This window comes from Myotis yumanensis, unplaced genomic scaffold (genome assembly GCF_028538775.1).
Source record: "Myotis yumanensis isolate MYYU_CA2020_CCGP unplaced genomic scaffold, mMyoYum1.0.hap1 SCAF_1, whole genome shotgun sequence".
Lineage (NCBI taxonomy): Eukaryota > Metazoa > Chordata > Mammalia > Chiroptera > Vespertilionidae > Myotis > Myotis yumanensis.
This window is the reverse complement of record NW_027223752.1, coordinates 33,772,299-33,796,382: the sequence shown is the minus strand read 5'-3', so window position 1 is coordinate 33,796,382 and position 24,084 is coordinate 33,772,299. Positions and strand designations below refer to the sequence as shown.

At 43.2% G+C, this 24,084-nt stretch overlaps 2 protein-coding genes across 4 annotated transcripts in view; one reads left to right on the top strand and one right to left on the bottom strand.

Moving 5' to 3' along the window:
- Nucleotides 1–9,399, bottom strand: part of DCAF5 (DDB1 and CUL4 associated factor 5) — a 102,248-nt gene extending 92,849 nt beyond the window's left edge. For 2 of the 3 annotated variants that reach the window (XM_070417700.1, XM_070417708.1), the window contains exon 1: nucleotides 9,141–9,392. In XM_070417700.1, coding sequence (XP_070273801.1) covers nucleotides 9,141–9,354 — 214 coding nt within the window. In that variant the 5' untranslated portion in view covers nucleotides 9,355–9,392. Of the gene's footprint in view, nucleotides 1–9,140 lie in introns of all 3 variants that reach the window. The other variant, XM_070417712.1, reaches the window with a different exon arrangement.
- A 635-nt stretch (nucleotides 9,400–10,034) lies between these two features.
- Nucleotides 10,035–24,084, top strand: part of EXD2 (exonuclease 3'-5' domain containing 2) — a 93,075-nt gene continuing 79,025 nt past the window's right edge. Inside the window, exon 1 of the mRNA XM_070417652.1 lies at nucleotides 10,035–10,079. The gene's annotated coding sequence lies outside the window, so the exon portion shown is untranslated. The remainder of the gene's footprint in view (nucleotides 10,080–24,084) is intronic.

Here is a 24,084-nt window from a genome sequence, read left to right as displayed (position 1 = left end):
GGTCACTGATCTACTCCCTCATGAAGGGATTTTTAAAAAGCAGCTAGTAAAGTATCAGAGTTACAGCATCAAGAGATGAGAATGCAGGGGGGAAATCAATCCTTTTAAAATGTACGTAACATTCTACAAATTTCAGAGCAGATAGCAGCATGTCTTGGAGCTCATGCAGACCCAGGCTGGAAATCCAGTTCCACCACAAATTATAGACATTTTCAAAGTTACTTAACTTCTCTAAGCCTCAGTTTCCTCAGATGTAAAATAAAAAATATAGGACTGCTCAGCTGGTGTGGCTCAGTGGTTAAGCATCAACCTATGAACCAGGAGGTCATGGTTCGATTCCCAGTCAGGGTACACGCTCAGGTTGTGGGCTCAGTCTCCAGTAGGGAGCAGGCAGGAGGCAGCCAATCAATGATTCTTTCTCATCATTGTTGTTTCTATCTCTCCCTCTCTCTTCCTCTTTGAAATCAATTTAAAAAAAAATTTTTTTTTATCTCAAAAAAGAAAAGAAAAATAGTACTATCCCTACCTTAGGAAAGGTTCTATTAAGTATTTAGATGTACTCATGTATGCAAATATGCCTGACATATGAAACGCCCCCAAATAATATTTGATAAATAACATGATCAAATATTAGCTATTTTTATTGGTAAACATTTATTTTATAAACAGTAATGTCTCAATTGATAGACACTGGGGAGCACTGTAGATTTTTGAGGGGTCAGCAGGGGATGTGAGAAAATGAGAGTTAAGTTTTAGGAAGCTTTTGTTATGTTGGCAGTGGTGCCTAGTAAGTATTAAAGCTGAAAAGAACAAAAATTTGGGAAGCACCTATTGGAACGAAATTTTCTACAAAGACCAAGGTAATAAAAATATTTTTTTATCCCTAGAATTATGTTTCATTTCATTTTAACCAGAAACAATGTATTGTAGTATCTATTTTTTCCACTAATGCTCTACCTGTTCTCTGTATCATAGAACCCTCAGCAGTCCTTTATTAAGGTCCTTCCTTGATTCTTCGGCACTTAGTTATGACAATTAATACAAACCCTTCAAATTCCTTTGTCTTTCTAGACTGCAGATAATACTGGCTATTTTTAAAGTGGCAAATAAGACATATAAAGTGGTTTAACAGAGGGCCTGGTACACATTACATGCTAAATAAATGTTAAAAAAAATAAGTCTTATAGATATTACGATTAAAGAGGCACACATAATAAGTTCACATCAAATATTTTTAATGAATAAATAAACAGAAGATACTTGTGTGGACCAAGTTAAATGTACAGCAAAACACAGAAATACAATTTATCATCTAAGAGGAGCAACTAGAATTATACATGTGCTCAGAAATTGCTAGCATTCAATTTTTATTTTTTTAAATTTAATTTTATTATTTTTAAAATATATTTTTCTTGATTTCAGAGAGGGAGAGAGAGAGAGAGAACCATCAATGATGAGAGAGAATCATTGAACGGTTGCCTCCTGCACACCCCACACTGGGGATGGAGCCCACAACCTGGGCATGTGCCCTTGACCGGAATTGAACCCGGGACCCTTCAGTCCGCACATTCTGCATGTGATGGCACATCTCTGCATGTTTGACAGGCCCCTATGCACACGTGCAGTCTGTACTGGCGTGTGTAGATGCCTCCAGGGGCATACTGATGCGTTTCTCTACATGCATGATGGCATGTGGTGGGTATGTTGGGATGGTATTAGTAGGTACGGCATATGTGGTGTGAGAAACAAGGCTGAGCCCTCTTAGACTCGATGCCCAGGGGACAAGTGGCACGTCCAGCCCTCAACACTCTATCCACTGAGCCAAACTGACTAGGGCGCATTCAACTTTTAATTCTTTAAAAAAGATCCAGAAAAACTGGCCTGCCCTATAAGAAAAAAAAAAAGGGGGGGTAGGGGGAAGAAACATATAAAAAGGCAACTTAGAAACAGCCCCTTCCTGGGAGCAATGAGCCCTACTGAGAAGGTCCTGACTGTCAAAGACTAACTAACTGGGCAGCTCTGGATAAGTCATTTTTCTATTGCTCCACTCTTCTTCCACAAAATGAAGATCATTCCATCCCTGATTCAATGAGGAAGAAAGAAGATATAAAAAAGGTTACCTAATGTAATATTTCCCAAGCTTCAATCTCGATCATCTTTTGAATTTTGCTTTATCTGAATAACACATACACCATTATTTTTCTTTAAATTGATTTTTAAAAATTTAATCATACCTTAAGCAATAAATTCATTAAAAATATGTTATACATGCTAACTTTTCTAATAGGTATAAAAATAAATGTACTAACCATTAAAATTTAAATATTAATTCAGTATCACCTAAAAATCTGCTTACATATCCAAACTTTGGCAAATAATAACCTAATCCTTATAATTTAAAATAAATTTTTTATGGGACAGAATTAAGTAGATAAGAAATATAACTTCATATTCTCACAATAACCTAAGGGTTAATCCTAAAAGATTAATACTCAGTTCTTTAATTATAAGAAACAATATAATATAGGGCACCAAAAATTAATAACAGAATTGATTCCTTCTTAATCTCCATTTGAATTAGGGGTTTAGTTCCTTTAAACTCAAAAGGCTTTTAGTTCTAGCCTTGAGTATACTAGGGTATAAATTCAGACTAAAACAATAAGAAAAGCTACTTCTTTCTTGAAACTATGAAAAAAGAAAAAAGGATTAAAATCACATTTTTTTTTAGCAATGCATGAGAAAATAAATGCAAAAAAAAAAGAAAACTCATGGACATGGACAATAGTGTGATGACTGTGTGGGGGACAGAGGGAAGGTGGAGGAGGGTATGGGGGGGATAAATGGTGATGGGGAAAAAATAAAATAAAAATATTTTTTTAAAAAGAAATGCATCCACTTTGTAACTCAGCATTCAGAAAGCAGTATCCATTTGTGTCTCAAATTTTACTGGTCAATAAAGTTTCCCTGATCTGAATCATTCCAGCTGTACCTGACAACCAAATCTATCAATTATCAGTGAATAAGCACAAACTTGCACCTGGCTGACACCTCTTTCAATATGGAAAATAAGAGCTGCCACTCTTAGGAACTCTTAATAAACAACCACATCGGTGGCCCTACCCAGTTTGGTCAGTGTTCAGCCCGTGGACTGAAGGGTCTCGGGTTCAAGCCCAGTCATGGGCACATACGTTAGTGCAGGCTCAATTTGGGACACATGCAGGAGGCAACCAATCAATGTGTCTCTCTCACATCGATGTTTCTCTCTGTTTCTCCCCCTCCCTATACTCTCTCTAAAAAATCAATGGAAAAAATATCCTCTCGAAGATTAACAGAAACAACAACAAAAACACATTGGTGTAAGTCAAGTCAGTGATGATCCTTTGAACAATATGAACACAAAGACAACTTTTTGATGTGCTAATAATGTCTAATGAGACTGGTGGTCATCGATTAAGCCTCACTAGGTTATTTTAAAGCAGAGGTGACAAACCAGGGCATAATTGTAAATTTGACAATCTTTGATAGATATCACTTAGCTGACTGAAAAACAAGTGGGAAAAATAATGTGTCTCTATAAATATCCATGTTACCTTATCCTTATCACATGATCTATATAATTTATCATAGGACTGTCCTCCAAGGCCATCTCTATGAGCCTTTCTTTCTTTTCCATTGGAGCTCATAGGCAAGAGGATTTTTACTATGTTAAGTACCAAAAAAACAGATATCTATTAAAGTATCATAAAGTAGAGGGGAAAAATTAAAGAGTCATGCACTGTTACAAATGAGAAGTAAATGCTTCTAAATGCAAGCTTCTTGAGAGCATGATTTATACCCGATTCATCATCTCTGATCCTCTCATAGCTCCTGTCTTATAAATAGTATGCACTTATACTGCTTGTTGAACTAATAAATAGACCAAAGAATAAAATTTAACTCCTTCAAAACAATGAACTATCAGTAAATAGAAAAGCCCAGAAGAAAATCCAAGAATTGATTCCCTAATCACTTTGTCAACAAACTACTGTGAAAGCTTTTCAAAGTCAGAAATCTGCCTTACCAATAGCCATATTTCTCCTGATAAACTCACCACTGGATCAAGAAATTCATTTTAATTAAACTCATGAGTTTTATCAGTCAAACTGTAACTGGCTCAAGCCAAACACTTTACCTATAGGTAATGTGCTCTTAGGTAAATCTTATTTTTAATTGATTCTCTAAAATGTGATATAACTAATGACTGGGCTACAGGAAAAGATAATTAATGGGTTCAAATTAAGCATATAGTTATTATCATAGCTATTATTTGATACTTAAAATATGCTTTGATGACACTGGGGTTAAGCTTATTCACAAAGCATTTTTAATAGTTCACTTAACAAGATCTTTCTCTGGGGGAAAAAGGAGACATATGTAATACCTTCAACAATAAAGAATTATTTTTTTTAAAAAGATCTTTCTCAATGTTTTCACTTTGTACTCTGCCATAAATGTTAGGTGTTACTGGTGTCAATCTCTTAAAAGCTTTTTGTGAGCTTCAAGTTAAACAAAAATTTTAACAGTTGCAGTAGCAACTAGAGCAACAGCAGGGGCTAAACCCTTGTGCTAAGGAAGAACTTTACAAATGTTATTTCATTCAATCCTCATCACAACTTATTATATGGATGAGGAAACAGGATAAATGACTAGTCAAAGGTGACCCAGTTAGCAAGTAGTTGCGCTCATATTCACCACTACCTCCCCTCAATCCCGCCCGCCTCCCCCTCCCCCCCGCCCCTTTGCCTGACTCCAGGGTTCACGCTCTTAATCTCTCTATATAACTGTAGACACTTAAAATGATCACTAAAGTCAGAGGCCCATGTGAAATAGAAATAAACTAGTTATCTCAGTTATAAATAGAAGGCAGAGTTACAATCCAACTCAGATACACAGAGCTACATCCTGATTGGTCTCCCAATCAGATCCCAAAGTATTCATCTTCTTCCCAGAGAAAAAAGACACTTTGAACAAACACATAAAGAACTCCACTCTAGAGAAAAGGAGAAGCATAAAGGGAGGCAATGGAAAGTACTAGATGAAACCAAAGACTTAAAAGGTAAATTTAGGATATCCTTAAATATGTGTACAATATCCTTGATCTTTCATAAGCAGGACTTAAAGATACATTTTTCTTTGACCCTCAAAAAATTAACACATAAATATTCTGAGACTGCAAGCATCAAGTATAAACTGGTCCTTATAAATAGTAATGTTCACTCAAACCATGCAGTTTACAAAGTACCTTTACATATAACATTTCATTGAATACTACTGCCCTGTTAGGTAGTGAGAGCAATTTACGAACCCCATTGTACAGATGTTGAAGGAGGGACTTGCCTTCTTAGCATTTGTGACTGGTAGAGAGCCTCCAACTCCTGTCATGTGGCACCAAATTCCAGGCTCCCTCCACACCACATTGTGCCTCCTCATTCCACATCAAAAGGTCACAAACTATCCTGCCTGCCCCATTTGCACAAGTTCATTACCAATATTGTAAAAACAGGTATCAGCTAATAATGACACCACAAGTACGAAGGGGAGAGAAACCAAACTCGGAATTTTCTCTGAGAGGCTGGTACTCTGTTTAGCTCCCAACCTAAACTTTGCCTAATGTGGTTCCTACAACAGCCCTTCAGGTAGGTGCTGGTATTCCCACTGCATAGATCAGGAAATAGACACAGAGGGGCTCAGCAACTTAAGGTCACACATTAAGTGACGAAGCAGTGATTTTAACCATGTCACTATGCTAGCTACACTGCCTTACATAATATCACAGTAATACCTTTTTCTGATCAACAATAAAAAATATTTTAGGTTAAAATATTTTAATGTTTTAAAATGTCAGAAAGGAAAAAGTACTCTGCCAATTGTTGCTGTCACACTCTCTTCCTAGCAGAGTGCCTTTTCTCCTTCCTGATTTCTCCAGTTTACTCTTAATATCTACTGGCTTCATTGTACCCTGGAAGGAGAGCTAACTGTTAGAACAAAAAGCAATGACATATCCTTAACAAATAGCATTTTATAAAGCCACAGGAATCATGCAAATATTACTTTGTCCTAGGTCTAATTTAATTCTATAAAATAGTATGTCAGTTACAAGAATTGTGAGCCTGCCTAAACACTTAGGAAATGAGAACAATGAACAAACTCTGAACGATCATTTTAATCATCACTTTCTGAGGGCTTTAACCAATCCAGACAAGATATAAGTACAAAATGCATTAAAAAGAATCTCATTACCATCCTAGAGTCTGGCCTCCTACTCATCTTATCCTGAAGCATTAGGGATCAACAGCATTAACCTCAAAATACTGTGCCCCTCCCCTCACGTGCTACACTGCTAAAGGACAGTGATAGATAAAATGTAAACATGACACTATAAATAGTTTTAAACATGGAAAGATTCCTGACAGACTCCCCAGAACAAAATTTAAGTAGCTTTAACAAGTTAAGCTGTATTTATGATTCCCAAAGGCGGCTTCCTTATCTGAAGCAAACAGGAGGAACATTCTGTTAGCATAAGTTGTACTCATAATGAAGCTGAATAGCTTAACAGGCTTTTAAGGAAAATTCTATGTTCTCGGAACAAATAAGAAAAGCTTAAGTCTATCTGAGCTAAACTGGAGGAGTGGGTGGAAAAGCCAGCCGGAAGGACTAAAAACAGGGCAGGAGTAGATAAAAAGGAAACAGGAAGAACTGGGCTAAAGGAAGTATGAGGCTTAGGGGCAAAGACGGCTGGAACCCAGAAAGAACCGGTGGCTAGGGGCAGCTCAGACCTTGAAAAGCAAGAAACCAGTGCCTAACAGTGGTTCTCAACCTTCCTAATGCCGTGACCCTTTAATACAGTTCCTCATGTTGTGGTGACCCCCAACCATAAAATTATTTTCGTTGCTACTTCATAACTGTAATTTTGCTACTGTTATGAATTGTAATGTAAATATCTGATATGCAGGATGTATTTTCATTGTTACAAATTAAACATAATTAAAGCATAGTGATTAATCACAAAAGCAATATGTAATTATATATGTTTTTCCGATGGTCTTAGGCAACCCCTGTGAAAGGGTCGTTCGACCCCCAAAGGGGTCGCAACCCACAGGTTGAGAACCACTGGCCTAGAACCAAGTTTGTCAGAGCCTGCCCTGTGCGAAAGGACTAAAAAAATCAAGATAAAGGAAATGAACTGGCCAAGACTAGAGAAAATGGAGTTCATTTAAGACGTAGAGGAAGGTCCTCAACAAGGGTAACTATAACTGGTAGAGAATGGAGGCAACTTTTTAGTGCTTTTTAAAAAGTGTTAACTTTAAATGGGTGAACTGTATGGCATGTAAATGATGTCTTAATAAATCTGTTGTATGTTTTTTTTAACATTTATTGATTTTAAAGAGGGAGGGAGGGGAAGAGAGGGAGGAGACATGGATTGTTGTTGCACTCACTGGCTGATTCTGCATGTGCCCTACCGGGCCAGTCTCCCTGAGTCTGGGACACCTGTGTTGGAACACATCCGTCTGGAAAGGTGACAGAACTACAGAGGAAGCCATAGGGGGAAACGGGCAGGTTTTAAAGAGGCCTCCCCCATTCTGCCTTTGGGATTTGGGGCCCTGGGGGGGAAGGCGGCTTTTTTTTCGGGGTATGCCTTGAAGCGGACTATCCGGTTTCTCCCGGGGGTGATCTAGGGCCAATATCTGCCTGGTCAATGAGACAACGATCTGGGGTGGAAAAGTCAAGTCAGCTCTAGAGAAACCCCAGAAGGTTCACCGTGAAGTGATCACAGGGCTTATCTCTGCTCCCCCACACTGGACTGCACGCCCCGTGTCACTTCGCCTGCTCATCGTGCAGACAGGCCCACGCTGTGCCCTCATCCCGGGCGCCTCTGGCCAGCTGCCCACTGACGCAAATTAGAAAATCACTCCGGACCGGCCTGGGGGGAGGCGAAGCGCCACGTCCAGCCGGCCTCCGGCCCCCGTGCCTCTCCATGTAGGAACAGGGACGCGGAGGCAGAAGGCGAGCGGGGACGCCAGACCGTTCCCCTCCTTCCCTGAGCCGGGTTTCGGGGAGCCGCCCCCAGGGCACCCCATCCCCACTCGCCAGCCTCCGGTCGCGACCCCTGGGAGGAGGGAGGAGGGAGGAGGGAGGAGGGAGGAGGGCGGCGGGCGGCGAGCGCCCCCTGGAGCACAGGCGCCCCTCCCCCGGGCAGCCGTCGCCCCTCGCCTCCCGGGAGCGATAGGCTATCGATTCAGCGGCCTGTCGCTAGGCGCCCCGGGAGCGAGGCCTACCCGCCCGGCCAGAGCCCCGGCCTCGATTTCGCCACTCTCCCCACACCAGCGGCGGAGCCCGGGGAGGGGGGGCGGGCAGCCAAGCCCAGCCCGGAGGGAGGCCAGGGGCGGGGAGCCCACCAGCAGCGGCAGCCGCGGGAGGGGGCGCGGCGCGGGGCTCCCCGCCAGCCCGTCTCCGGGGTCCCACTCGCCGCCCGCCGCCTCCCAAGTTGCGCATCCAAGTTCGGGCCGGCTCTCCGCCCGCAGAGCCCGCGACACCCCCGAAACCGCCCCGCACACCTTTCGGAAGGAGATGGAGCCGGGCCCCGAGCGCGCGAGGGGGCGGCCCGCAGCGAACCGCCCGCCACCTCCCCCGGCTCCCCCGGCCCGACCCTTCCGGCGGCGGCCCCGTCCCCCCGGCCCTGGCCCGGGTCGCCGCGGGGGCTCGGTTGCCCCGGCCTCCCCCCCTCCGGCCCCCAAAATGCCCCCACCCCCTTGGAAGGGCGCGAGGAAGAGTTTCCCACCCAACTTTACCAGGAGGGCCCCTCGCCCCTCCCGGCCCGCACTCGCGGGGCGGCCAGCAGAGCGATCACTTTACGCTCGGGAGAAAGAGAATTCAGGACCTGTCAACCATTTTGGGTCCTTTTTATAGAAGACATCCTCTCCCCCACCCTCTCTCCCTCCCCCCCGCCCTCCCCCGGCCGCGGTTTCCATCTGACACCGAGCCTTCCCACCGCAGGAGGGGGTGAGGAGGGAGGAGGTGGGGACGCGGGGCAGGAGGAGGGCGAGCGCCGGGGGTGGGGGGGACGGGAAGGGGCCGCGGGGCGGGGAAGGGGGTTGATTTACCTGAGACCAGCCACTGGCCTCCATTGTTGGAGAATTCAATGGCATTGACACAGCCGAAGTGGCCGAGGAGGTCCTTCTTGTAGAGGTTCCGGCAGCCCCGCAGGCGTCTCCTCTGAAAGTCCTGAGTGAGCAGGGGGTCCCCATGCAAGCCCCGCTGGGACAAGAAGCCCACCACTGACCTCATGCTGCCCCCCAGGCCAGCTCTCCTCTTCATCCTGGAACCGCCGCCGCCGCTCGCGCCGCGCCGCGCCCCTCCCCGGGCCCCCGCGCGGCCGCCGCTCCCGCCCGGCCCTCCCCCCCGCGCTGCGCTCCGGGCGGCGCTTTAACCCGCCATGGCAGCCCGAGCGCGGTGTGCAGGCTCCCGGCGGCGTCCGCGGCTTCCTGGCGGCGCCCGCCCCCCTCCCCGCCAGGCTCCGCCCCCTCCCTCCCCGCCGCCTCCTCCTCCTCCTCCAGCAGCTGATGCCCAGCTGGGGCCGCGCCGCCACGGGCCGCGGGCGCCGGGAGAACGCGGGCGGCGGCGCCCCTCCCCCGCCGCGGGCTGCGGCCGGAAGAACGCGGGCGGCGGCTCGGCTCTCGCGGCCGCGGCTCCTCCTCGCGCGCGCGGGGCCCCGGGGGACGCCGGGGGGGGGCCGCGCTGCCCGCCCCGCGCGCCGCACTCTGTTAAGTTGGGGGCGCGTAACAATCCCCGTGGCCGCGGGGCTGCGGGCTCGCCTTCCTACCCGCGCGGCGCCCCGTCCATCGCCCCCTGAGGCCCCGCGCCGGGACCCGTTCGGCCCCCCACCCCGCTCTCCTTTTCCAGGTCGGGAACATGCAGCCCGAGGGCGCAGAGAGATGAGGGAGGGCCGCGGGCAGGGGCTGCGGCCAGGCGTCTTTCCTCCTCTCGTCCCAGCCCGGGGTCGCCCGGGCCCTGTCCAAGGGAAGGGAGCCAGGACTCGCGGGGTAAGGTTGCTTAGGGGTTTTGTGGGTGCGCCCGTTCTTACCCCACCAGATTCATGTTTAACACGTCCCCCCTCCCCGTTCTGTGCTATGATTTCCCCTCCGGCTATTCGGTAAAAGGCTAAACTTGTACCGTCTGGTAGATCACGGAGCGGTATCTGGGGAAAAAGAGGGTGGGAGGAGGATGCTTAAAGAAGTGAAAAGACAATTGCCAAAACCGACTTGAGAAAGCTCTGAGATGCAGAGAGGACTCGTGTCCATTAGTTCCAAGTGCATTTGCAAGACACAAGAAGCATTATTCGGAAATAGGAATATATGTATGTTGTTTCATTGCGTGCGGCGAGCTCCTCTTCAAGGTCTCAAGTGTGGGCGTCTGGGGCTGCACAGCTGTCAACCAGCAGCTGGTTCCAGGCCTGAAGGAGCTGCACTTCAGCAGGCTGGGAGCCTTGGCCTTGACCCCAGGGAGGTTAAGTGCTTTGGAATTCTACCAGATCCAGTGAAAAGCCCCCTTTTCAGTGTGTTGTAGTACTTTTCCAAGGAGCTATCCTCTGTCAGTAAATGGCAGTACGCTGCTAGAATAGGCAGGTGTCAGTTTTGCCCTTTGAATTTCACAGAAATTACATCCTCTGTGCTAGAGATGGCATATGGTAGTCAGTTTAGTATGCTGCCATAAAAGATGGGCTGAACATGGAAAACATTCACCCATCAAGAAAAATCACCTCCTTCTACTTTTTTGTACAATGACAACAGGATGACTGATAAACTAATGACAAATAGGCAAGTAAATGTTTAAAAGTCAACATTATCACCAATAATGCTGAAGTTAACAGCAATTCACCAAATCCCAGAAATTATGGTTTAAATGGGATATTATTTCCCTAAATAGGAAAATGTATAGTGCTTTTAAAAAGCTTATTTTATTCTCAGGATGTTTCATCAGTGTTTAATATAATAGCCTCATAAAAATCAGTATACCAGCAGTATACCAGCGTGATTAAATAGCAATATCATAGTGTATAATTAATCACTTATTTTGTGATTATATCGTAGTGTCCTCCACTCTGCTATCAGCTATAAGCTTTCTGAGAGCAGGAATGGACCATGTCTGTTCTGCTCATGGGTGTATGTCCAGAGCCAACACATGCCAGCGCTTAGGGAGTGGGGAGGAATTTGGAGAGGAAGGTAATGACTCAGGTATGGGTGTGTTGAGTTTGAGGTGTCTTCATTCCAGTGCAGACAATTTCAAGGCCAGTTTTCCATTTCACTGTTTCTTCGCTTGGCATACTCACTCTACACATTAAAAAATGGAGTCCTCCGCTCCTTTCAGTTAGTAGAGCATCAATTATACCTATCTTATTTGCCTGGGGTGCGGGCTGTGGGCATGGTAATGGTGTGGTTGAAGTGGCCTTCATTGTGGCAAGATTGAAGACACACTCTCCTCTCCCCTTTTTCAGCACTTATCTCTTCTCCACAACTTTAAATGAGACTTGATTTTCCCCAGTCTCTGGAATAACTGCCCCATTTACCGCAGCCTAAAAATAGGCCAGGACCTGGTGGGATGCCAGCCCAATTCCAGGATTTTGCTGGAAACTTCCTTAACTTTCACTGACCAGCCAGGACAGATATGTAGACAACTCAGTCTGTTTATATCCTACAGCTACTCTGGACCACTTTCTGTAAGGATAGTACATAAAACCGCTCTCTCCTTATTCCCATAATTAGGTTGCCAGATAAAACACAGGCTGCCCAATTCAATTTGAATCTCAAATGAACAGTGAATGATTACTTCAATAATTACTATTTGCTAAATCTGGCAACCCTACCTATAACATAACCCAACTTTAGAAGATCAAGTCCCATAGTATCTATTTGCTTTTATTAAGAATTTAACATACTCCCTTGGGTCATTTATTGCAAACTAATAATATTGTACATAACTATATAACACGAACATTTAATCAACTTCAGTGACCACACGAGGATGGCCTTTCTGATACAGGCATTTATAGTGAAAAGGGCAGTGTACTTAGCAAGTGGAATTGGACACGTGAGTAATCTTTCCAGTGTGTAGAATGTGTGGAGGAAGAGAGAGAAAAGTGAAAAATTCCCATTTTTCTTACTGAGGCCCAGAAACTCCTGTATAATATTCATACTCAGGAAGCCCTGAAACACTGTTTTATAAATTCATCCTGGAAAAATCAAGATACTGAAATTACTTAACCCTGACTTAATCGTTCCACCAAGGATTGAATACTGATCAAATGTAGAGTTCCCAGAATTCATCTACTCTTTGACTTCTATTTTGCTTGGCCCCGATATCACTGGTGAAAGCGTAAAGAATCTTTAAAAACTGACTGAATGCTAAGGAAAAGTTCAAACATTAGAAATTGTTTTAAAAAAAACTAAGAAAATACTCAAACATTCAAATACTCTCAAACATTTACTAGATGTTAGTATATTAAGAGCTACATATGGATACTAACATGCTCAGAAATTTTTCACTTAAAAATATTTTCAACTTTTGCTCTGGCTGGTTTTACTCAGTATTTAGAGTGTCAGCCTGCGGATCTAAGGGTCAGGGTTTGATATTTGAGGTGCATGCAGGAGGCAACCAATCAATGTTTCTCTCAAGTCCTCCTCTTATCCCTTCTACTCTTCTGTAAATCAGTGGAAAAAATGTCCTCAGGTGAGGATTTAAAAAAATAATAAAAATATTTTCAACTTTAAAATAAACTGCTACTCATAGATGACATTAATTCAGACAAATAATACATATTATACATATAGTTTAATTGTAATGTCATTTAAATTTTAAAGGATACATTATTCATTGGTCATTTCAAATAGCAGTCTAAATTTGGGGGGAGGGAAGAAACTGATCTATTTAAATATGTTTTTATTGATTTTACAGAGAGGGGAAAGGAGAGAGATAGAAACATCAATGAGAGAAAAACATCAATCAGCTGCCTCCTGCACGCCCCCTACTGGAGATTGAGCCGGAAACCTGGGCATGTGCCCTGACCTGCATCAAACTGTGACCTCGTGGTTCATAGTTTGATGTTCAACCACTGAGCCTCCCCAACCGGGAAAAACTGATCTATTTAAATACAAATTTCTCCAACAAGATCTATAGGACATACATCCTTTCATTTTTTAAATAAGGACTTTATTAGATATAATTGACATGCCATAAAATTCATCCTTTTAAAATAAAGACTGTCCCAAAATTCACGCAAGAAGTAATTTTGATAGAAAACACAGGTTTATAATTAAAAATTGTAAATTTTTTATTGATTCATAAAATATACAGTATAGGGTTATGTATGGAATAGCATATCAGGTAAATGGCCTCCATGGCTTTGCTGGCACATACGCACTCTTTTGTTGAAATTTTCCATGACCGTTTTGCATAAATGTGGCTGAATGTCGCTGAGGCTCATTTTCATCTTGATGGCTTGGTTGATCAACAAAATTGTCGCATTTGGGGTTCAGAAAAATCCACGAGTGATTGTTGAGAAACAAATGCATCCACAACGTGTCACTGTTTGGTGCGGATTTGGGGCTGGAGGCATCATCGGACCATTCTTTGAAAATGCGGCTGCTCAGGCAATAACAAAAGAGTGCATATGTGCCAGCAAAGCCGTGGAGGCCATTTAATCGATATGCTACTCCATACATAACCCTATATTGTATACTTTATGAATCAATAAAAAAATTTACAATTTTTAATTATAAACCTGTGTTTTCTATCAAAATTACTTCTTGCGTGAATTTTGGGACACCCTTTACAAAATTCAGTGGCTTAGTATATTCACAAAGTGGTCCAACTATTACCACTATCTAATTCTGGAACACTTTTCATCAGCCCAAAGAGAAACCCCATTCACATTAGCAGTCACTCCCCATTCCTCCCTCCCTTTAGCCGCTGGCAACAATTTAGGTATTTATTGTTTCAATAGATTTTCCTATTCTGGATATTTCATATAAGTGGAGTCATGGCAATATGTGGTCTTGTGTTTGGCTTTCTTTATTTAGCATGTTTCCAAGGTTCTTCCTTGTAGCATGTATCAGTACTCCATTTTTTTCTAGACCAAATTATATTCCATTATATAGGTATGGACATTTGAGCTGTTTCCACTTTTTGGCTATTGTGAATACTGCTGCTATTAACAATTGTGTTTCAGTTTTTGTTTGGACATGTTTTCATATTTCAAGTATATACCTACTATCACTATGATAACTCTGTTTAACTTTGTGAGGAACTTCCAAGCTGTTTTTCCAAAGTAGCTGACAATTTTATATTTCCATCAACAATGTATGAGGGTTCCAATTTTTCCATTTCTTTGCCAATGCCTGTTATTCTCCATCTTTTTTCTTATAACCATACAAGTGTGTGAATGGTTTCTCATTATGCTTTTGATTTGCAATTCCCTGATGGCTATTTTTTTTTTTTATTGCTTAAAGCATTACAAAGGGTATTACATATGTGTCCTTTTTTCCCCCCCCGCCCTTGACAATACCCCGGCTTCCCCTACCCCCCAGTGTCTTATGTCCATTGGTTATGCTCATATGCATGCATACAAGCCCTTCAGTTGATCTCTTAACCCCCTCCCTCCTGCCCCCCAACCCTCCCCGGCCTTCCCGCTGCAGTTTGACAATCTGTGTGAGGCAGCTCTGCCTCTGTATCTATTATTGTTCAAAAGTTTATAATTCCCTGATGGCTATTGATGATAAGCATCTTTTCATGTCCTTATTGGCCATTTGCATATCTTCTTTGGAGAAATATCCAGATCCATTCATCTCAAGGTGTTTTCTAATTTCCCTTGTGAATTCTTCCATGACCAATTGATTATTTAAGAGTGTATTGCCCTAGCCAGTTTGGCTCAGTGGATAGAGTGTCGGCCCTCAGACTGAAGGGTCCTGGGTTCGATTCTGGTCAAGGGCACATACCTCAGTTGCAGGCTCAGTCCCCAGCCCTGGTCGGGACATGTGCAGAAGGCAACGAATCGATGTGTCTCTCTCAGATCAGTGTGTTTCTCTCTCTCTCTCTCTCTTCCCCCCCTCCCTTCCACTCTTTCTAAAAATCAATGGAAAAACATCCTCAGGTGAGGATTAGCAACAACAACAACAACAAAAAGAAAGGAAAAGACAGTGGATGGCTCTAGATTATTGAGAAGAAGAAATTTGAATATGAACTGAATACTATTAGATGGCATTAAAAGTATTATTAATCTTGTGAGGTGTGATTATAGCTGCATAACATTGTGATTTTGTTCATATTTTTAAGAGAGTCATGCAGCAGTATTAAAAAAATCAATAGAAAAATATCCTTGGGTAAAGATTAAAAAAAAAAGTGCATTGATTAATGTCCACATATTTTTTAATTCCCAAATTTTCTTTTGTTATTGATTTCTAATTCATTTTTAAATATTTTATTGACTTTTAGAGAGAGAGAGAGAGAGAGAGAGACATCGATATAAGAGGGAACATCCATAGGCTGCCTCCTGCATGCCCCCTGTTGGAGGTCAAGCCCGCAACCTGTGCATGTGTCCCAACCGGAAATCAAACTGGCAACCTTTAGGTACATGGGATGATGCCCAACCAACAGCACTACACAGGCCAGGACTAATTCATTTTTTTCAAGGGGGCATTTTTCACGGGTCTTGAAGTGAATACCCAGTCTGTGAAGTAGTTGAATTCAGAATATTTGTTACTAGAATTTTCAAATTACATTCCAACATACTTTCCAGACATTTGGTTCAGTTTACCATGCATAATTCTTCACAGTGAATGAAGAAATGTAGTTTGAAATAACCTTTATGAAGTAGCAGTAAACAGAAATACTCACTAGCCAGGATTATTCATTTAATATTTATCAGTGATATTTTTTGGACTATTCTATGCCAATCAACTGGGTTTTATATATTTGAAGTTTTCTTGACAGAGATCATTATGAGCCAGCTATTTTTACTTATTTTTAATTTTAGGCTTCCACATGAGTAACCCCTGATGAATGGCACAAGAAACTGTTAAAAATAGTTCTTGTTTACTGTACTGGGTGTGTAGTCGTATAGTCAAGATTTCTTTTCCAGAGATGAGCTCATGGGTATATAATGTTTATTAAGCATCTTCAGTGTGCTAACCACCTTTTAGAAAATAACATTGGGCAATAATCCTTCCCCAAAGTAAAATATGTCCAAGGAGAGAGAAACCAAGATGGCAGCATAGTAAACACCGGAAATTGCTGCCTCGCACAACCTCTTCAAAAATAAAACTAAAAGACAAAACGAACATCATCCAGAACCACAGGAGCACTGGCTGAGAGGAAATTCTACAACTAGAAGGAAAGAGAAAAGCCCACAGAGACTCAGAGGAGGTGTGGAAGTAAAGTGCAGAGGTACGGAGGCGCACGCGGAAAGGGCTGGCAACTGAGGACTTGGTTGTCTTTTTCATTCGGGAGGGAGTCTCAAGCTCCCGACTGCTCTGAACTCCAGTTCTAGGTGAGTATCTGGGGACCCAGACTCCTATGGGGAGAAACTGGACTGATTGGCAGCGGGCGGAACTCGAGGGTGGCTTTTTCTCAGAGGTGCTTGCAGCGATTACCGGGACACTGAGACCCGGGGCCTCTTAGGGCAGGACTGAGGAGCAGCCATAGCTGTTTGCTCCGCCCTGTTGATTCCCTGAGACCCCACCCCACCCAAGCTGTGCCCAGAGGCTTTTGCATAGGAATGACTTGGCCCTTTGCAATCTAAAATTACCTAACAAACTGCAGCTGGGTCAGAGAGACCCAGAACATCCAAAAGAAAGCCCAAGGCCCCACAGCAGCTTGCATTGCTTCACAGCTGGGCCTCATCTGGGCACCTCCAAATCCCAAACAAAGAAGAGGAATCTGCAGATCTCTCTGTAGCTCCTGCTGGGTAGCCTCAGGCAGAGGCTAAATTAGCACCTCCTTAGAGATCCAAGTGCCAGTGTACCCAGTGGTCAGAGTGGGACCATCCTATTACAACTCCTCAGATCCATAAGGGACACACTCAGGGGGCAGACTCAGTGAGCACCAAAGTCCCACTGAAGCAAGTCTTGCTCCATAAGGGTGCCTCCAGCACAGAAGTTGTCCCACCATAGACACAGCTGATTCTCACAGCCAATTGGCCTGTAGGTCAATTCCTCCCAGTGATACCAACTACAATCAAGCCTTAACTACAACAAGACTATGCACACAGCCCACAAAGGGGTGCACCAAGAGTGTCCACCTCAGGTAATTGGGGAGGCTGAGCCACTGGGCCCTATAGGACACCTAGCACAGAAAGCCACCCTATCAACACAGGGAAGCAGCCAAAATGCAGAGACAAAGAAACAGGTCACAAATGACAGAAATGGAGGAAAGCAAACTACTGGATATAGAGTTCAAAACCACACTAATAAGGTTTTTCAAGAATTTTCTAGAAACTGCCGATAAATTTAGTGAGACTATCAAGAAATCTAGTGAGACCCTCGAGGTTATGAAAAAGGACCAACTAGAAATTAAGCATACACTGACTGAAATAAAGAATATTATACAGAGATCCAACAGCAGACTAGAGCAGTGATGGCGAACCTATGACACGCGTGTCAGAGGTGACAGGCGAACTCATTTTTTTGGTTGATTTTTCTTTGTTAAATGGCATTTAAATATATAAAATAAATATCAAAAATATGTCTTTGTTTTACTATGGTTGCAAATATAAATAAATTTCTATATGTGACACGGCACCAGAGTTAAGTTAGGGTTTTTCAAAATGCTGACACACCAAGCTCAAAAGGTTTGCCATCACTGCTAGAGGATCGCAAGAATCAAGTCAAAGATTTGAAATACAAAGAAGCAAAAATCACCCAACCAGAAAAACAAAAAGAAAAAAGAATCCAAAAATATGAAGATAGTGTAAGGAGTCTCTGGAACAACTTCAAGCGAACCAACATCCAAATTATGGGGGTGCCAGAAGAAGAGAGAGAGCAAGATATTGAAAACCTATTTGAAGAAATAATGACAGAAAACTTCCCCTACCTGGTGAAAGAAATAGACTTACAAGTCCAGGAAGAGCAGAGAACCCCAAAAAATGGAATCCAAAGAGGACCACACCAAGACACATCATAATTAAAATGCCAAGAGCAAAAGACAAAGAGAATCTTAAAAGCAGCAAGAGAAAAACAGTTACCTACAAGGGAGTACCCCTAAGATTGTCAGCTGATTTCTCAACAGAAACTATGCAGGCCAGAAGGGAGTGGCAAGAAATATTCAAAGTGATGAATAGCAAGAACCTACAACCAAGATTACTTTACCCAGCAAAGCTATCATTCAGAATTGAAGGTCAGGTAAAGAGCTTCACAGATAAGAAAAAGCTAAAGGAGTTCATCACCACCAAACCAGTATTATATGAAATGCTGAAAGGTATTCTTTAAGAAGAAGAACAACAACAACAAGGTAAAGATAAAAATTATGAACAATAAGTACATATCAACAAGTGAATCTAAAAATCAAGTGAATAAAAAATCTGATGAACAGAATAAACTGGTGAATATAATAGAATCAGGGGCATAGAAAGGGAGTGGACTAACAATTCTCGGGGGGAAGGGGGTGTGGGGGTGCAGGAAGAGACTGGACAAAAATCGTACACCTATGGATGAGGACAGTGGGGGGTAAGGGCAGAGGGTGGGGTGGGAACTGGGTGGAGGGGAGCTACGGGAGAAGAAAAGAGGAACAACTGTATTAATCTGAATAACAAGGATTTAATTTTAAAAAAATACATAAGCAAATAAAAAAAATAAAGGGCAGTTAAAAAAAATGTCCAAGGAGAAGCAAGAAGATTTTTGGTACAGAGATCATATTCAAATTGTTTCTATGGGTCCCGTGGTAATCAGGAGAGGCTCCTAGAAAATGAACTAACCACAGCACATGTTTATAAACTTGTTATCATATCCTTCTGAACAAACTACATGAACTCATGATGTACATATAATCAGCATTATTGACTAAGTTGGATCCCGTTTAAGTTGGAGCTGGTGATATATCTGTCTTATCTATGAGCCTTCTGGAAGATAATCATTATTCAAATCACAAAATGATAAAGCCCATGGGATTTCAGAAATCACCTGGTCAAATCCCTTTACCATTCATGTTTTTTTTTAAATAATGCAAGGCTCAGAAGTTTATTTATTGAATAGCATTATTTTTGTAAAGCTAAAAAGCAAAATAATGTACTGTGTAGGAATGCATCAATTTGTATTTACGGTTTTTTGTTTTTTTTCTTTTCTTTTAAATGCCCTTGACCGGAATCGAACTTGGGACTTTTCAGTTTGCAGGCCGATGCTCTATCCACTGAGCCAAATCGGTTAGGACAAGGGTTTATTTTTTAAATTAAATTTATTGGTTAATAATATTATATAAGTTTCAGGTGTACAATTTTGTAATACATCAAATGTATGTTCCATTGTGTGCTCACCACCAAAAGTCCAGTCTCCTTCTATTACCATACATTTGACCCCATTTAGCTTCTTCATCTTCCCCCTACCCTCCTTCCTCTGTTAACCATCATACTGTTGTTTGTGTCTATGAGTTTGTTGATGTTTAAACAATTTTTTATTGATTGATTTGAGAGAGAGATAGAGGAATGGGGAGAGAGAGAGAGAGAGAGAGACATCAATTTGTTGTTCCACTTATTTATGTATTCATTGGTTGATCCTTTGCATGTGCCCTGACCTGAGATCAAACCTGAAACCTTGGCATATGGGGATGATGCTCTAACCAACGGAGCTACCAGTGCAGGGCTTGTTTGTTGATTTCTGTTTTATATTCTCACTAGAGGCCCAGTGCACAAAATTTGTGTACTCAAGTGAGGCGGGGTATTCCCCAGGCTGGCCTGTGTCCTCTCACAGTCCAGGAGCCCTCAGGGGAAGAGGCTCCGGCCACCACTGCTGCGCTCACCAGCCATGGGCCTGGCTCAGGGCTTCTGGCTGAGTGGCGCTCCCCCTGTGGGAGTGCACTGACCACCAGGGGGCAGCTCCTGAGTTGAGCATCTGCCCCCTGGTGGCCAGTGCGTGTCATAGTGATTGGCTGTTCTGCCTTTCGGTCGATTTGCATATTAGCCATTTATTATATAGGATGTTTTGATCACCATTGAATCTACAGCATCAAGAAGAGTTTCTGGCTCCCCAGTGAAGCAATCTTCCTGAAATTCCTCTGCTCAAGACTCTCCCTTTTCTCTGTCCTGTCAAATCCAGACTTCTTTATCTGTTTGTCAAGTCCCTCCTTGACTTGTTTCCACCATATCTATAATTAGATTTCCTGTTACTCATCATACACCAACCAAGTAGGCTGGCAGCCCATTCTTCCCTAAATATCCCTATGTTCACACTACTCTCCCAAATCCTATATGTACTTTGAGGTCTATTTCTTCCATGAACCCCTTCAACAAATCTAGGCTACATTAGTTTTCCTGTCCTAAGATTCCTGTCATGCTTACAGTTGGCATCACAGTTTATCTTCTAAATATTTAACATTTTTATATTCATGTGTAATTTTTTAAATAATTCTTTATTGCTGAAAGTATTACATATGTTCCCTTTTCCCCCCATTGACCCCCTCCTGCCCACCCCTGCCCTCCCACCCCACCCCAGGCCTTCAGCACCCTATTGTCTATGTCCATGGGTTCTGCATATATGCATACAAAGTCTTTGGTTGATTACCTCCCACCCGTCCCCGTCTTCCTTCTGAGATTCCTCACTCTGTTCCACGCTTCTGTGTCTCTGTATCCACTCCATTCATCAGTTTATTTTGTTACTTAGATTTCACATATGAGTGTGATCATGTGATACTTGCCTTTCTCTGACTTATTTCACTTAGCATGATACTCTCCAGGTCCCTCCATGCTGTCTCAAAGGGTAAGAGATTCTTTTTTACTGCTGCATAGTATTCTATGGTATAAATGTACACAGCTTTTTTATCCACTCATTTACTCATGTGTGATTTTTAAAATTACTTTATATATGCTTTTGTCTTTATAAAAATCCTGTGTGGTTGGACATGAATTATCAAGTCATTCAAGACATTTGGTAGAGCCCTTAGATCAGTGCCTGACTACAAACACATCTGAGTATTAGCTGTGATAATGGTGATAGATTAAAATAGGAGAATCCTATTTGATTAAGGAGAGCTATGATCTGAAGGAAAGGTAGGTATAAATGAGGCCAAGTGGGTGGTTGAGAAAGCGTGCTCCAAGCAAAGGTACCAGCACATGCAAAGGCTCTATGGGTGGAGAAACCTAGAAGAAGGCCATTGTGACTGAAGCACATAGGGAACAGGAAATGTGATATCAGTGGAGGATGCAATTAGATAGCTGCTGGATTCTGCAGGACCCTAGCCATGTTAAGGATTTCAGTCTTCATCTAAGAATCACTGCAGGGTTTTAAACAGATGATCAGATATGCATTTGATAAGGTTATTTTGGCTACTATGAAGACAGGATTGGAGAGGGCTAAGGGTGGATTAGCATAGGTGATTAAGAAGCACAGAGAAGAAAAGATGGTAGTTTAGATAAGGCTAGTGAACATGGACTTGGAGAGAAGTAAATGGGTTTAATATACAAAGATAGAATTAGAGTGTGGGATGAAGGACAGGACATCAAGGAAATGCCAGGGTTTTTGACTTGCATAACTATTCACTGAAATAGAATCCTTAGAAAAGGCTGTTTTGAAGGGAAAACCATGAGTTCAGTTATATACACATTGAATTTGAGGTGCTTCTGAGACTTCTGAGAAGAGTTGACAAGTAGCCTGAGCTCAGATGCATGGTTGAGGCTGGTGTCAATGATAGAGGTTGTGGTGAAGTGGTGAAGTCCTAGGCATGGGCAAGAATATTCAGAAGTATCAAGGGGGAAGAAAAGGGAAGAAAGAAGGCCTAGGACTGAGCTTTGAGAGATGCTTAGGGTTAATGCTTGAACAGAGGAAGATACACTTGCAAGGAGGCAGGAGTGGCCAGAAGTATTTCTGTATATGAAGAGGTAATATGCTAATTGATCCTAATGGTGTCCCAGTCATGACCATTCAACAGGTTGCATGTGCACAGGAGCTAGTGGGTGGGGATGGGGGGTGGGGACTTGCGCCACCAGGACATGAGGCTGCTGCCACGGGCAGCCACCCTGGCGGAGGTACACGCTGGCCCACCATGCCGCCTGGCCCGGAGCGGGGTATCAGTATGGGCCGAGGTGCCCCTGCCCCCAGGAGGCGTGCACAGGCCTACTGTGCCGGCCTGGCCTGGAGAGGGGCGTCAGGACAGGGGCGAGGCCTCGGTGGAGAGCTCTCAGCACTCCTGCGCTGGGGTCTGAAAGCGTGGAGAGGAAGGGAGAGCAGATGGGCAGTTAGGAAGGCCAGACAAGGAGGGGAGAGCAGTTAGGGGGATCAGGCCGGCAGGGGACAGCAGTTAGGGGGATCAGGCCAGGAAGGGAGAGCAGTTAGGGCCATCAGGCCAGCAGGGAAGCAGTTAGGGGCATCAGGCAGGCAGGAGAGCAGTTAGGGGCATCAGGCAGGCAGGCAGGTGAGCGCTTAGGAGCCAGTGGTTCTGGATTGTGAGAGGGATCCCAGATTGGAGAGGGTGCAGGCCAGGCTGAGGGACCCAGCCCCCACCCCGTGCACAAATTTCGTGCACTGGGCCTCTAGTAAGAAATAAATTGGAAGAGTATTGTCACAGAAGCTGGGACCAGAAAGCATTTCAAGACAAGAGTGGCCAATTGTATCAGTTGTTGCTGAAAAGTCAATGAGATGACTAAAAAATACTGGGTTTATTGACACCAAGATTTTACCAGTGATATAAAATAAAGCTTAATTTTTAAGAGAAGCTGGAGGGAGGGATATTTTCCAGTGAGATAGACACCAGGGATCTCAGTCCGAACTCCTTCAGGGGTGTGACAGCGGGATCCCAGAGGAGAACTGACTGAATAGTGAGTGGAAGGAAAGGAAATAGAGGCTGTTAGGTAAGTAGCTAAAGAGGAACCTAAGATTCAGGAAGAGTTTTGTTTGTTTGTTTTTGTTTTAATAGAAAAAAATGGAGAAGTGCAAAAGATGTATAGATGAAACTAGACTGTATAGTATACAGGAAGGAGTTCTGAGAAAGCAGGGCAGAGGAGATTCAAAGCACAGGAAAGGAATTTGGTCCTAATTAGGAGGAAGGACAGCTTCTCCTGGGGATGTAAATAAAGTACAGCAGAGGTAATATAATTAATAGTACTTCCATAACTATGTATACTGCCAGGTGGATACTGGAAATATCAGGGGGAACACTTTATATGATTGTCTAACCCAGCCGTGGGCAAACTATGGCCCGCGGGCCGGATCCGGCCCATTTGAAATGAATAAAACTAAAAAAAAAGACTGTACCCTTTTACGTAATGATGTTTACTTTGAATTTATATTAGTTCACACAAACACTCCATCCATGCTTTTGTTCCGGCCCTCCGGTCCAGTTTAAGAACCCATTGTGGCCCTCGAGTCAAAAAGTTTGCCCACCTCTAACCCCTATGTATACCTGAAACTATTACAGAATAATATTGAAAGTAAACTGTAATTGAAAATTAAATTTTTAGCCCGGCCAGTGTGACTCAGTAGTTGAACATGGACCCATGAACCAAGAGGTCACTGGTTCGAGTCTGGTCAGGAGTTGCTGGCTCGATCCCCAACAGGAGGCAGCTGAATGACAATGTTTCTCTCTCATAGAGGTTTCTATCTTTCTATTCCTCTCACTTCCTCTCTCTCTCAAAATCAATAAAAACATTTGTAGAAAAAATAAAAATTTAAACAATCTCTATTTAAAAACCTGGTGAAGGAAGACAGGATGGGTGCAGGTGAAGGCAGGATTATATATTTGTTTGTAAGAAGATGTGAAGTGAGCATATGATGGTTTCTATTTTTTTCTGTGAAGGAGGCAGGCAAGGTCATTTACAGAGAGTGTGGGGGAGGAGAGAGCAACCAAAGTTTGATGAAA